The 13,672-nt window shown below is 40.5% G+C and overlaps 2 protein-coding genes across 2 annotated transcripts in view; one reads left to right on the top strand and one right to left on the bottom strand.

The window, feature by feature from the left end:
* LOC131692014 (uncharacterized) overlaps positions 1 to 499 on the top strand; it is a 29,695-nt gene extending 29,196 nt beyond the window's left edge. The window contains exon 3 of the mRNA XM_058978840.1: positions 11 to 499. Within this exon, the coding sequence (XP_058834823.1) occupies positions 11 to 438 (428 nt within the window). The 3' untranslated portion in view covers positions 439 to 499. The remainder of the gene's footprint in view (positions 1 to 10) is intronic.
* The window catches only part of LOC131692011 (uncharacterized), a 112,142-nt gene continuing 98,958 nt past the window's right edge, over positions 489 to 13,672 (bottom strand). Inside the window, exon 5 of the mRNA XM_058978836.1 lies at positions 489 to 13,669. Coding sequence (XP_058834819.1) covers positions 12,055 to 13,669 — 1,615 coding nt within the window. The 3' untranslated portion in view covers positions 489 to 12,054. The remainder of the gene's footprint in view (positions 13,670 to 13,672) is intronic.

Below are 13,672 nucleotides of genomic sequence, written 5' to 3' on the forward strand. Positions count from 1 at the left end.
TTTTAAACAGTTTCAGCAGATGTAAGTGAACTGTTGCGTCAGCCTTCGAAGATCCAAAGTCCCAAACCCATCGCGACACGATTCTACACTTTCAACACACAGCAAGTGCAACCGCAGTACTACACGGTGCCACATTTCCACTATAATAACCATGGTCCAAGACAGCACCTTTACGATAGCATCATCGTCGATCAACCGCTTGGCGTCCCATATACGGTGATCAGTTCCCCCGAGCCAACCACTTTGCTGCGCACAAACCCAACCGTAATTGATACCAACACCGGCATTGCTTACCAGGTGACCGTCGTTCAACCGGACACCAAAGGACCTTATCACTACAATAAACCTAAACAACCGATAGTTGACTATCTCGCACCTATAAAGACACCAAACGACGATTATCTACCACCGGTTTCGTCGACTGGCAAATCAAGCTAGAGATCGGTGAAGGATTTCGAAGAATAACTAAATAATTCAAACGATCAAAATGATGCTTTCCGATGTATTGTAGGTAGCTTTATTTTAAACGGTCAATTAAAAACTGCATTATTGTGACACCGTTGCTTTTTTATAATTTACAAGTTACTATCATAAGTTACAAACTATGTCCTCTTGCTTACACCATCTTGAACTATACTGGCCGTAACCTACACACAATTTATTCGTGGGGACACACCCATTCATTCGATTTTATCGTGTTTTTCTTTTAAACCATAACACACGCCCTGTTCCGTTCTTTCAGAAAGTTGCTTAAGTTCAGCTTTGATTAACATCTGTTCTCTAACAGTATTCAATATCTCTGTTTAAAATGCTTATTTTCATGTGTTTTTCTGCTATTAATTGAAGTACACGCGCGCGCAAAAAACCACAACAAACGTTCGTGTCAAGTTTTCCCACTGCTGGGGGTTTTCTCTACTAAAGTATGATTGATTATTTTATACATTCTTTCTTTAAGTAAAACGGGTGGCTTTTCTCGTTCGAAAACTACACAAAAATGGCTGCTTCGGGATAATATCACAAAAAGGTTTCATCTGTTTAGACGGAAACTAACTGAAATATGTTCTGTACTAATGTCACGGGATGTTTCGTAACGATGACGAATAATTCGACGGGATAGGGGCTATACTGGACTTGTTTAGCTAAGCTTTTGGAGAAAAGTAAAATAATTAAGAGAGAGTGGATTTGAAATAACCAAGGTACGGCAGAGTATCTGGAATGGGGAATAGTTTAGAGTACATATTCCTGCTCATGTCGATATGGCCTTCAGAGGTTCCTTCCTTAGAAAAGCGGTGGAATTCAGTGTTTTTGTTATTTTAGGCCGTTTATTTACCTCCAAATTTTCCAGGTAAACAATTTGTCACCCCTCAAATTAAAGCGACAGAACGGCTCAATACAAACGCATTTTGTTAAGTCAATAGTTGAATTTTCATAAAAATCAATTGAGAAGCATCGAATAGAACACATTTCCATGGGTTTGTAGAAAAAAGGATGTGAAAATAGTGAATATTAATCGTCATGACACCAAAACGCCCCTAAGAACGTTAACGTCAACGGTTGAAGACAGCAAATCTCCAGGATACATCCCAGTTAAACTCATTCCGGAACCGGTTCGGATTTCTAAATGGAGCCATTATGGATTCCAAATCAAATGCAACAACCGATTCCGACTCAGAATCGGTTGTTGCATTTGATTTGGAATCCATACTGACTCCATTCAGGATTCCGATTCAAATTCCGAATGGTTTGACCGGGATAGAGTACTTGACAATCTGTAACTGTATTAGTGTGTTAAACGGTTTGTTTTCCTCCACCTGTAATAGATGGAGGAAAACAAATCGAAAATAACTTTTCGGTCGGATTATTTTCATGATGGAATATGACCAACCGGAATTGTACGTCCCCCGAATAAGTTTTACAGCGACATAGAGCATTTCAACACTATTATAAATACTTTACGAGAGCTAATTCAAATGTTTCAGTTTTATATATGTCAGCTTTATATATGTCAACTGGAGGAAAACAAACCCCCAAGTAGTGTGGGTGAAATCGTTTGCATAGAACTCTATACTCATAGTGCTAAAAGATTTGTTTGTCAAAAAGATCACCCACTCCCACTGTGAACCGTGGGCTTCGTCAATTTTTGCATAACAAATGAAAACATGTTCTATTAGCTGGTAGTGTGTTAAACTTTTGCTAAACACTATATGAATCAAGAAAAAACACTGGCTTTCACCGAGTTCTAAGGTATGTAACCCCCTAACTGTTTTATCGGTGTGATTTGTAAAGTTTATCTTCAAGTAGGTAATTTAAGTAGCATCATCAGTGAAAGGCTTGCCCTATATTAGGATTCACTAGTTAAGATTGAAAAAAAAGTTAAACCCTTGAGGCGAAGGAATTCATCAACCTCGTCACTTCCACCATCACACCTCCTTCGATACAATACAAGAGATGGCGACACATTTTTGCAGAACCTGGACTACTTGTCGTCCCCGTAAGAAACGGAAAAAACGAGTCATTTGGCATGATGTATATTTAGCATAACGGTAGTTTTGTCATACATATTCATCTTGTGAATACAGGTGTGATTCCATTTATGAATTAATCGTATATCAGGCGACCAAGTCGATCTGCCGCGATATTGATAAGACGAAGTCGAAGCTCAAATTTCCGGAGCTCCAAAATTAAGTCATGAGAATAGCGCATTATTGCACCCGCTGGCTGTGGTACCTACACACTTAAAATCCATTACCTACCAGTAGGTAATTTTAATTTGCTGTCCTTATTTCACTGCCGGAAAACGAGGGAGAGGGAATGATTTTCTTACTCAAAATTAATGGGATGAAGTTTAGTCGGCTTTGGGGAATATTTCATTATTTTTGGGTAAATTTGGACTCCCTCTCTTTAGTTTTTCGTTGGAGGAAGTGGGATGCACAGATTTAAAATTACCTACTGCTAGGTAATGCAAGTTTTCTGTGTACCTGGGACGGGACGTCTTCGCATGGTCTTCTTTTTCCATCTCGGTTTTGTTGTTATTTTGCAAGGAAAAGTTCGCTCACAATATAATTTCAAGCAAAGGTCCATGATAGAGCTGTGCAGATGAGGTACAGAGTTGTGCCGATGATATACGGAAAATGAAGTAGCTTTCACATGACATAAATTATCATTGTTATGTTATCATTCGTATGAATAATCTGATTATAGTTTCATCATCCGCAACTGCCAAGTAGTAGAGTTTTATACCTATTTTTATCTAGAGACATTGATTTTTACCTAGAGCCGAAAATCAAATAACTGTTTACAAGAATTTTGAATTTGTCTTGTCATAGACTAATAGAGCGCAATCGATTAATCAATTTCACCGGTCTGATATAAACAGAGCAATTGCATAACCTTTTTGCTGAGAAAGTTAAACTAATCTCATCGCACACAATATTTTCGACAAATTTGAACGCAATGTTTCATATGTTGATTCAGTTGTTCAGGTTATTTTTGCTATGGCAACCCGAAATAAGGGGTAAAGGGGCTTCTAGTTCTAAATTTTCTGTACTCCTCCCTGCGGGAAACGCGGAGGTTACTATGATCATTTAACAGCACTTTGTTGGCTGTTTTTGAATTGACAGTAGCGCGACTTGCTACTCCGCGAATCGCCATTTTGCAGTGACGTCAGAGAAATCGTTGAGATAAACAAACGGATTTCTGGAAAGTTGATAATTGAAAATATTTAAACTCTTACGGTGACAAAAATCAATGTGCAACGAATTATTGACGTAATTTACGCCATAATTACACTAAACACAGTATATAATCAGTGCAGCCATGTGATTAGTAACGAAATTTTGGGTATTTGGCTGCATGCCATAGTAAACGTATCTGTTATTTCCTATTCCCAGCATAGGTTATGGACATCGGCATAGCTTCCTTGTGAACTTCATTTAATTATTTTCGCCGACGATTTCTATGACGCCCAATCGTCAAATGTTTACACTCTAACGAGTTAGCCCAGTATATGTGAGCCGTGTGTGCTACGATGTTACACGCATTGTAGCAACGAGCGAATTGATTCTGTATGGCTGTGGATCGCATTCTTATATCGTGTTATCGTAGCTGATATAGAATGTATGGCACATTGTACTATATAATCCTTTACAACATTGCGGTTCGCTCGCGATTAACAAACTGATCAATCAGAAGCTGGTTCAATATAAAGGTTTTTAATGATTCAAATTATCCCACGGTTGTCTCCTCTTCTCTGAAGTGGAGACTAACCGCAATTAGGCATTTCACAAAATCGTTGATTCAATCTAACCAACTATCCAGTGCGCGATGGCGAAGTCAACTGACATAAAATAGTTTTCCTGTGAGCCGTATTCACAAACAGTGCCACCAAAACTGTGAATCGATGTTTGTAAACACGGTTCACAGCAAATGTCATTTTACGTTGATTTATCAATCGAATTCGTTAGCTTAAACAAACAGAAAAAAAAGAATAAGAAAACGTCTATGAACGCGTGCAGTTTTTGGGACCAACGAAATATGTCGGTCGGAAGGGTAATTCTGATTTCAGTAGCTTGAACAAAGTAAATTAGTTGCCAAACGCACCTGTGAATTGTCAAGCAAACGTCTCGTGGAATGCACAATATTCAAAGCAAGCAAAGTCAAAGTAGGCAATATTAAAGCAGGCAAAGTCAACGCAGACAATTTGATGTAATTTTTGATTTCCGTGAATCAAATTGTCAAAAACGATTTCCATTTGAAGATTGTATTAAAATTTGCTCTGATAGTTACTATGCGTTGTCGGGTGAACGGAACCGAAAATGTCATCCGGAGTATCAGTTTTTCCGGTTTCCACAGGATCCCCGTATTCGATCGCTATGGGCCGCGTTTGCTTGTATTCAAATCGATGAAATAAAGGAAAGCACAAGAATCTGTAGCGTAAGTAGTGGATTAGAACCGAATTATTGCATTTAACACATTTCACAAAGAAAAGGTAAATTCGTATATGTTTCCTCAGGCACACTTTTGCGATATTGATTATGATTGGGATACCAATGGTAATAGAACAAAGAAAAAAAGGCTGTGCCAACGATAAACGCTTCCCTGCTGAAATCCGACTCGGAAGATGATGTGTCTTTTCCAGAGCAGAACAAATCTCTCCCATTATATTCGTCCCCAGCATTGGTAGATCATACGTATGCTGATTTTATTCCTCAAAATCCCTGTTTTGAAGAGGCTGAGTTGGATGTCGATGAAAGTGCTATTTTTAAAGATTCGCAACCAAGCAACCCTATTAGTCGATTAAAAAAAATCAACGGAGAGCCACTTCCAATGCTTAAGGTTGTATATAGTAATCATATACTATGTAAATAGTAACAAATCTATTTATATCAGATCTACCAATATGTGGAAAAACAAAGCCAAGAAATGGAAATCAGAGACATTGCATTGGAAAAATAAGTACCTCGACACGCAAAGTGAAACCTCAACAATTAAAAGGCTAAAGTCAGTGTTTCGGAAAGACCAACGAGATATTATCACTGCAAGAGTGCAAAGAGTCAAAAATGGTCTAATGAATTGATGATGGAAGGCTTGAAAGTTTGATTTGTCACCGGTAAAGGGTATGAAATGATACGACAGCTTCCATATGTGGTCCTGCCAAGCTACAGATGTTTGATGGATAAAATTCAAACGATTCACTTTGATACAGGTGATTTACAGATCTTTTTTAGGTTAACACAACTGAAACATGAAATGTTTTCCTTTTTTAGGGTTTTTATTTGAAATCTTTGATGTTCTTAAGCTGAAAATAGCTGCTATGAGCGAAGATGAGCTCAACTGTGGCATTCTGGAGGAAATGAGCATTGATGAGGCTAACGAGTACTGCCCAAACAATGAAAAGTTTTTGGGGACAGTCACAATGCTACCAAGTAGTGATCTAGCTACCCACGGCCTGGTATTCATGTTAGTAGGGTTGAAAGCTAGGTGGAAGCAGGATATAGCGTATGAGTTTACGGGTAACTCTATTCCAAAGGGGTGTCCGAAGATAATGATCGACACGATTATCGCGAACTCGGAAAGCATTGGTCTGCGTATTCACTTCGTCACTTCCGACTGTGGTGCTTCCAATAAAGGTATGTGGATTGACCATAACATCAACGGTAGAAAAGATTCCATCGCACAGGACTTATCAGTGATTCATCCTGTACATTCAAATCGCACAATACAGTTCATCCCTGACCCTGTTCACGTATTCAAAAATATAGTGAACGAGTGGATATCAAACGCGAGCATAGAATTACCTTCATGGTATATAGCAGGCAAAAAGGTAAGCTCTAGCAAAGTCGACAGGGAACATCTCAAACATCTGGTGGCAGCCGAAGAAAATCAGCATTTGAAAATGGCGTATAACTTGTATCCAACTGATGTAGATTTCGACAACTTGAAAAGTAGATAAAATGAAGGTTTGCAATTAGACAAAATACTGCACTTATCAAGTGGCAGCTGTGTGTCGGATCAAATCGATCAACCATCTTTGAAAACAACTGCTGCTTTTATCGAAGATCTCGAGAAATGGTACGATCTCATGACGTCCAGATCAACCGATAACTCATTGAACCCATCAAATCAAGAAAAAAAACTTGATTTGAGCACAATGGTCACTTTGATTGCTGATCTCAAGGTAAGCTCAAGTTGTTGGACTGTATTGATAATAATATGGTTTCTTTAGGTTGGAGTTAAGGGTCATTGGAAACCACGGCAAGCGGCACTCATTATGTCGACACAAAGCAGTCCTCCGTTTACAAAATATATTGATCGATAATTATAAATTTACCGAAGTTTATACATCCAGATTTACGCAGGATTGCTTAGAGAGGCTATTTTCGGTTATGCGTTTAAAGCAGCGTCGACCAACTCCACTACAGTTTCGTAGCCACCTTCGAACTATCACAATTTCGCAATATATGCAAGAGGTCGCAGGAAGCTCTTACGATATGGATGATAGTCATTATCTCTCGGGGTTCATAGAACATGTTCAACAGAAGAAAGTGGAAGAATCTCTAACTCATAGGAAAGGTCTTGCTCATAATATCACGCAGTCTACAAAGCATGGTGGAATGAATATTTCTCATAGGGCCCTCGACATTTTACAATGTTATGACAACTCCGAAGCTAATGCATTATTTCATATCTCCGGATACATAATGGGGAGCATTGGAAAACAATATAAAAACCTGTGAGATTTGCTATAATCCATGCGCTACCAAGATTCCTTTCAACAAATCATACGGAAAGTATTCTAGTCTACTAGCGAATACGAGACGAAAAGCGTATGTTTACGTATCGCGACAAATTTTCCATTTATTTGTTTGCATGGAATATGCTTGGAAGGAACAGTTCACAGAAATCAGCGGAGCAATATCGAAGGAATCCATGATCAATCTGGAAAATCAGCTGAACGCATTTGAGTTAACAATTGAAAACTGTCACAAGCTTAAAAGTAAGATAATCAAATGTTTCATACAATTTAAGATTAAGACAAGTGGCACAAGAAAAGCAAGAAAGAAGAAGTACGACACAAGAAGTATGCTAACTTAATATCTTCTCACAAATGAATTAAAATATCAACAAAAGAATAAATTAATAAAATATTCTACAATTACTACTTAAAAATGACTCAATCTACAATTTATTTATCTTACAATCTTCAATCTTATTCACACAAGGTGTTGGCAAGTTTTTCATAGTGTTTTACTAATTTTATGAAATAATTATCTCATTGATTATTCAAAAAATACTCCTCAAAAATTTCAATAAATATATTCGGCATTAATTTTCCACTGTCTAATATAAATATGCATATGCAACATTACCCATTTCAATAAAATGAAAATCGTCAAGATAGGTCCGGTTCGCAATGACTGGCCATTGCCGGTCCCAGGTACCTACTATAAAGTCGTTGCTATAACTAATCAGCGGAAAATCCAAACTGCTGATGAGCGGGAGCAAATGTGGGTCTATCTGAGCGGCTTCGACGCGAGCTACACTGTGGAGAAAATAGTCGCTATGACCACATCATGCCTTGGAGTATGGGACACACTCAAAGCTATCTTGTTGGATAAAAAGGTTGCGGATCTCGCAAAACATAATTTTTTCTTTCGAGGCTTCCGAGTAGACTAACGGACGTTGCACTCAAAACGTCTCCAGCGGTGAAATGTTCTCCGATTCCCGTGAATTGATGAGATTCGCACCGGTAGCAGATGCCGTTTTTTCTACCCGCAGTTACGCTTTCGAGAGGCCTAGCCTCGCTGCATTGGATACGTCCCACTGAATCTCGTACCTATGGTTACCGGGACGCACACTTATCACCAGTCGTGAAGAAGCCTGTTAGCTCTTTAGTTGGAAAAAGAGGTCTTTCGCAAACCTATAGCAAGTAAGTATAAAGCATCTGTGAGTTCTTCCTTACCTCAAAGCTATTCGATTTGCAGCCTTGGTCAACGACGTGACAAGCTGCTACTATACTACCAAAACGTTGGTGGTATCAATTCACCCGTTGAGAAATTTCGCTCTGCAGTTTCCGATGAGTTTTGACATCATTGTCTTCATTGAAACGAAGGTTGAACACTCTTCCCAGTCAGGTGTCACAATCACCAAAATGAAGAAATTTGGAATCAACGATAGTTTTTGCCATTGTTTCAATCCTTCCTCGCAGATCGAGAGACAGTGTTGAAAACTCCACGCATGTCCTTCGCAGACGATCAGGGGTAAGTTTAATTCGGTGAAAAGACATTTCATAAAACAAAATATTTTTGGTGATGCAAAAATGGTGGTGTGTTAGAATATTCATTCAATTTCCATATAATAATGCAACAATTGAACAATATTTTCTCAAATTTTCGTTGCAAAATGCCGAATACAGAGTGAACGTTAATGAGTCTGACAATGTTTTAGCTTTTATCGAATTACTCGTCAAGTATAAATACGCTGAAGTTTGGTAACAGTACTCTCATGACCATAGTTGGTTCTCGAGAAAAGTAATCGCAGGGAAGAGTTATTACGTAGAGCGCGAGTGTGGGTTTGATGACCCATGCATTTGAGGATTGCAGAGCATTCAACTATGGCAGACTGTAAGCCCTCTGGATGCCCAAAATGTCGAACTGTATTAACCGGCAACGGTTTTCGTTGCTCGGCAGCTGAAATCTGTTTCGCCAATGAAGATAGAGGAGTGCAAAGCATATGAACCAGGTGTTGATTTTTCGAAAACTTTCGAAAGTGTTCCGTGTTCCTTATCAACTTGCTGTGGGAAAACTAAGACGCAATGGACTTCCGAATTGGCTGACAAAATGAATCACATCGTACCTTTCAAATCGCAGCATTAGAACTACACTCTCAGATCCACTCCACATTACATCAGGCGTTCCTCAAGGAAGCCATCTCGGACCTCTGATTTTGTGTTCTTCGTGAACGATATCTGCAGAGAATTGTCATCGTCTAAAGGCATGGACGAAGATGATCGAAAAATTTATCGTGTTATTTATAACAACTATGGTGGACTATTGCGCATTGCAAATGGACCTCGAAAGGGCCATGGATTGGTGTCACAGAAATGGGATGAGTATGAACATTCAGAAATGCAGCATAATCACTTTCACACGAGTACAATCCGTCAAGGATCTAGGTATCACCCTCGACCGTAAACTACGACTTACCGCACATGTTTTTCTTCGGCATAGCAAATCCTACGCTGTACTGGGACTCTCATGATTTCAATGCTGTTTATTGTCCAAAATCTCTATACATCGCACTGGTACGCAGTATTCTGGAATATGGAGTTATCAGTCGTGGACCGTATCACACCGTCCACATTAATCGTCTCGAACGGGTACAGAAGAATTTCATCAGATTTGTGCTTCATCGGCTCCCCTGGCAAAATCGATTACTGCAGCCTCCATACGAAGATCGCGGCGCTCTCATCCATCTCCCTATGCAGTGAAATAGGCGATTTTTCGGTAATAACACTTCTTCGCCTTGCTTACAGGCAACATAGATTCCCAGCACCATTAGCAAAGCTTGATTTCAACGTTTCGAGAAGGTTGATTTTTTCCGGCCCTCAACTCATCGCACGCTGTGTGGCCAGAATAATCCAACGGATGTTTGCCGACAACTCTTCCACAGCGTTTATCCTCTTTTTGATTTTAGTATAAGTATCTTCGAATTATCTTCGATCGAATCTTCGTTGAAATTAAAAACAGTTTATAGTTAGATTATAGTTATTTTAGTCTGTGCGATGTACGATTTTAATCAAATACAATCCACAATCACACTGACGTCATTAAAGTAGAGGAAGAATATTACTGGGCCGAGATTGCTTTCTTGCGGGATGCAGGATGTAGCAAGAAATGGCGCAGGTGGAGTTGCCTGATGTGGAGTTGCCTTCCATCGATGTAGGAACGAAGCCAACGCAGAAGTTGTCCACGAATACTTAGTTTGTCCAGCTTCGCTATTGCGATCTCAAAATTAATTTTGTCCAAGGCCGCAGGTTTATCCATGTAAATAGTATCAGTTTGCAATTTGTCAGCGAATTCCCTGGACAGTATGCCTTGCGTTGAGGCCACGGTACCTTGGGTGAGCTCCAATTTTGAAGGATACGAAGCTCAAAGCGCTGACGTCGGCTCACATCAATTCCAGAATCAAGAAAACTTGTATGACCTTAAGCGAATGTAGACGGGCTTTCGGTAAATCTTAGGGACTCAAACCCAAGTACATTCAGTGGATCTACACAACAATTGTCCAATGACCAATACTGGCATACTTGCCTTGTTTGGTGGCAGAAGGGAGAAGTTATGACAATACAATCAAAGTTAAACCATCTCAGAGGATGAGGATGTGCTTGATGGCGATGACTGGTGCGTCCTTGACAACATCTACTGCTGATCTAAAGGCACTCTTGAACATATAACCACTATATGTGATTCTGAAACAAGAAGCACTTTCTTGTGCATTCCGTTTTAAAGGTACTGGGTTTTAGAACAGTAACCCAATAGATCGTGCAACTAGCCACACAAGACTGTGGCCCCAAATAATTACTTGGGATGAGTATACACTTGCTCCCAGTGACCTTACACTCACATGTAGTTTTCCTTTTAGAACTTTCAATGTGAGAATTCTTCTTCGCGAGGAATAACTGTCTGGCTGGATGGAACGACAACTTGAAGAATGCGTAGTTTGTAATACTGACGATTCTTTGTTGGAGGGCCGAGCCGGTGCTGGTGCTCTATTGTCGTGAAATGAAATTAAACTATCATTCATTCGCTTGGTAGATACTGCACCGTATTTCAAACAGAAATCTTTGCGATTCTGTGTGGCGTATATCGGCACTTCAACAGGGAATTTGCGGTAAAAGAATCTATTTTTGCTCTGACAGTCAGGCTGCCCTGAAAGCACTTTGTTCGACAGATTCAAACAAAGCGCTTTCAGGGCAATCGCAAATCGAACTCAAGTCGAAGAACTTAGCCTCACAAATTTTAGAAAAAAAACATGAAATTGGATTTACGTGCTTAGAAATCGTCTGGCACATAAACTAATGCCATTATGCCAAATCATCGTTTTCATGAAAACTAAAAAAAGTCAAGTGTTCATTAAAACAAAAGATACTTCCTTTTCGCACAACCAGAAATTAGCTATGCCAAATGACCATTTTCCTGAAGATTAAATTAATGTTACGAAGAATATCCGTTAAGCTAAATGACTTTATGCCAAATGACCGAGATCCAGTAAACAGTTTTCCATTAAACTGCACGTTACACAGCTTTCAAACAGTCATAAATTACCCTTAAAATTAAAATAATACAAACGAAAAAATTTCACTTGGTTCCAGAGCTAACACACTTTTCATATGAATGCCGGCAAACATAAATCAGTATCATTTGGATAAAATTGAACATCGCTTACGCACCATCTCGTTCGGGCGCTACGCTGAAACGGAATTGCTAAACACGTATCTGATCGATGCTGTCACTGTGTTCACAACACGGAGGAAACGTTTTTTGTGTCACTTCATTAGTCGAACCGCTTCGGTGGTGGAAGCAGATTTTCACTGCTAGCACTCAGATCCGGCAGCGATTTGAACAGCTTCAGTCGATTGGTGCTACTGCTTTGATAGCTACTATCCATAGCCGGTGGTTGTGGTGGCGGTGGTAGTAGCTGTGGCGGTGCTAATTCGAGGTGCGAATCCAGCTGTAGCTGGTGGTCGGTGATGTGTTGTTGTTGTTGTTGAGGCATTTGTTTGTGGCTGTGAGTAGGAGCGCTAACTTGTGGCAGGCGAGGATTAGATGCTGAGGAGGAAACAGACGGCCACGCTGTAGACTGTGCTTTGCCCAGACAGGGAGTGGACGGGTCGTCCTGGTAGTACGAGGAGGATGACTGCTGGGATATATTACCGAGCGAGGGTTTCTTCTCGTGTAGCCGTTGGATATTAGCAATGTCCAGTTCGAGCATTTCCTGGATGTTAAGTTCTAGCGGATCGTATGGAGATGGTCGCGGGGTAGGTGATTCTTCATCACATTGGCTATCGAACTGGATGTCGGTGGTTTGGATTAGATGACTAGGGCTGTCCGTTGCCGGAAGTATGTGATGGTGGTGATAGTGATGCTGTCGTTGATGATGATGGTTGGAGTTTGTGGGACTTTGTTCAAAATCTTGCGGTATAACGGGACCGAGAAAATTTGTCATGTCGTAAATTATGCTCTTCGGATTAAGAAGCAACTGTTCTTTGGTAGGACTGTACTCGGCAGGTTGTTCACTTACAAAACTAAGCGTTTGCTGTTGCAAAAGTTTGGTATCGGAGTACCGTCTCATGTCATGACGAGGGTCTTCGTGGCTAAAGTGACTACCAACTCCGCCAAGAACGGTTGAGCGACGAATGTACGGTTTTGTTGGACATGCCATCTGGTCGTGACACGGCGGATCATTCAGGATATCACGATTTTCTAGAAATATCGCTGAGTTCGGATACCGTGCAGTGTTTGGTACCGATGGCACTCCTGTACTACTACTACTACTAACACTACTCAGTTCTGCGTTCTGCGGCACTTTGAACAAGTTTAAATCAGCCGTCTTAATGCTACTGTTACAACTACCACTATTTTGTTCGTTAATACTGGCATTCTGCTGCATTTGCCCTTCCTCGTGGACAGTGTGTGAGGATCCGGAGATCGCAGAATACCTGTGAGTTGCGACAACCACCCCACTTCCGCTACCACTTCCCTCGCAAATGTTATGTGCAGAGTCATGGAATGGCATCGGTGTCAAACTGCCACTGCCCTGTGGGCATGGCTTAAACGACATCTGGCTTATATCATCCAGAGTCCAATCACGATCATAACTTATCGAACTATTCTCAATATTTGCAGCGATAATCTGTCCCTGGTGATTAATCTGCAGTTCGCATGGATGACCACCACCGATTGAACCGATTAGCTGCTGGTCATACCCTCGAATCATAGGTCCTATCGTGACCGAATTGTTACTAGTACTACTTCCCGCCCCTCCACTACCTCCCTGTCCGGGCCCTCCTACTCCGCAGCGTGCCGCCGTGCGTACCCGACGAAACTGCTGCATCACTGGCGACTGTGGCGGATGGAACTTCTCCGGGGCATTCTGAATCAACAGAATCCTA

This window comes from Topomyia yanbarensis, chromosome 3 (assembly GCF_030247195.1).
Source record: "Topomyia yanbarensis strain Yona2022 chromosome 3, ASM3024719v1, whole genome shotgun sequence".
NCBI classification, from domain to species: Eukaryota; Metazoa; Arthropoda; class Insecta; order Diptera; family Culicidae; genus Topomyia; species Topomyia yanbarensis.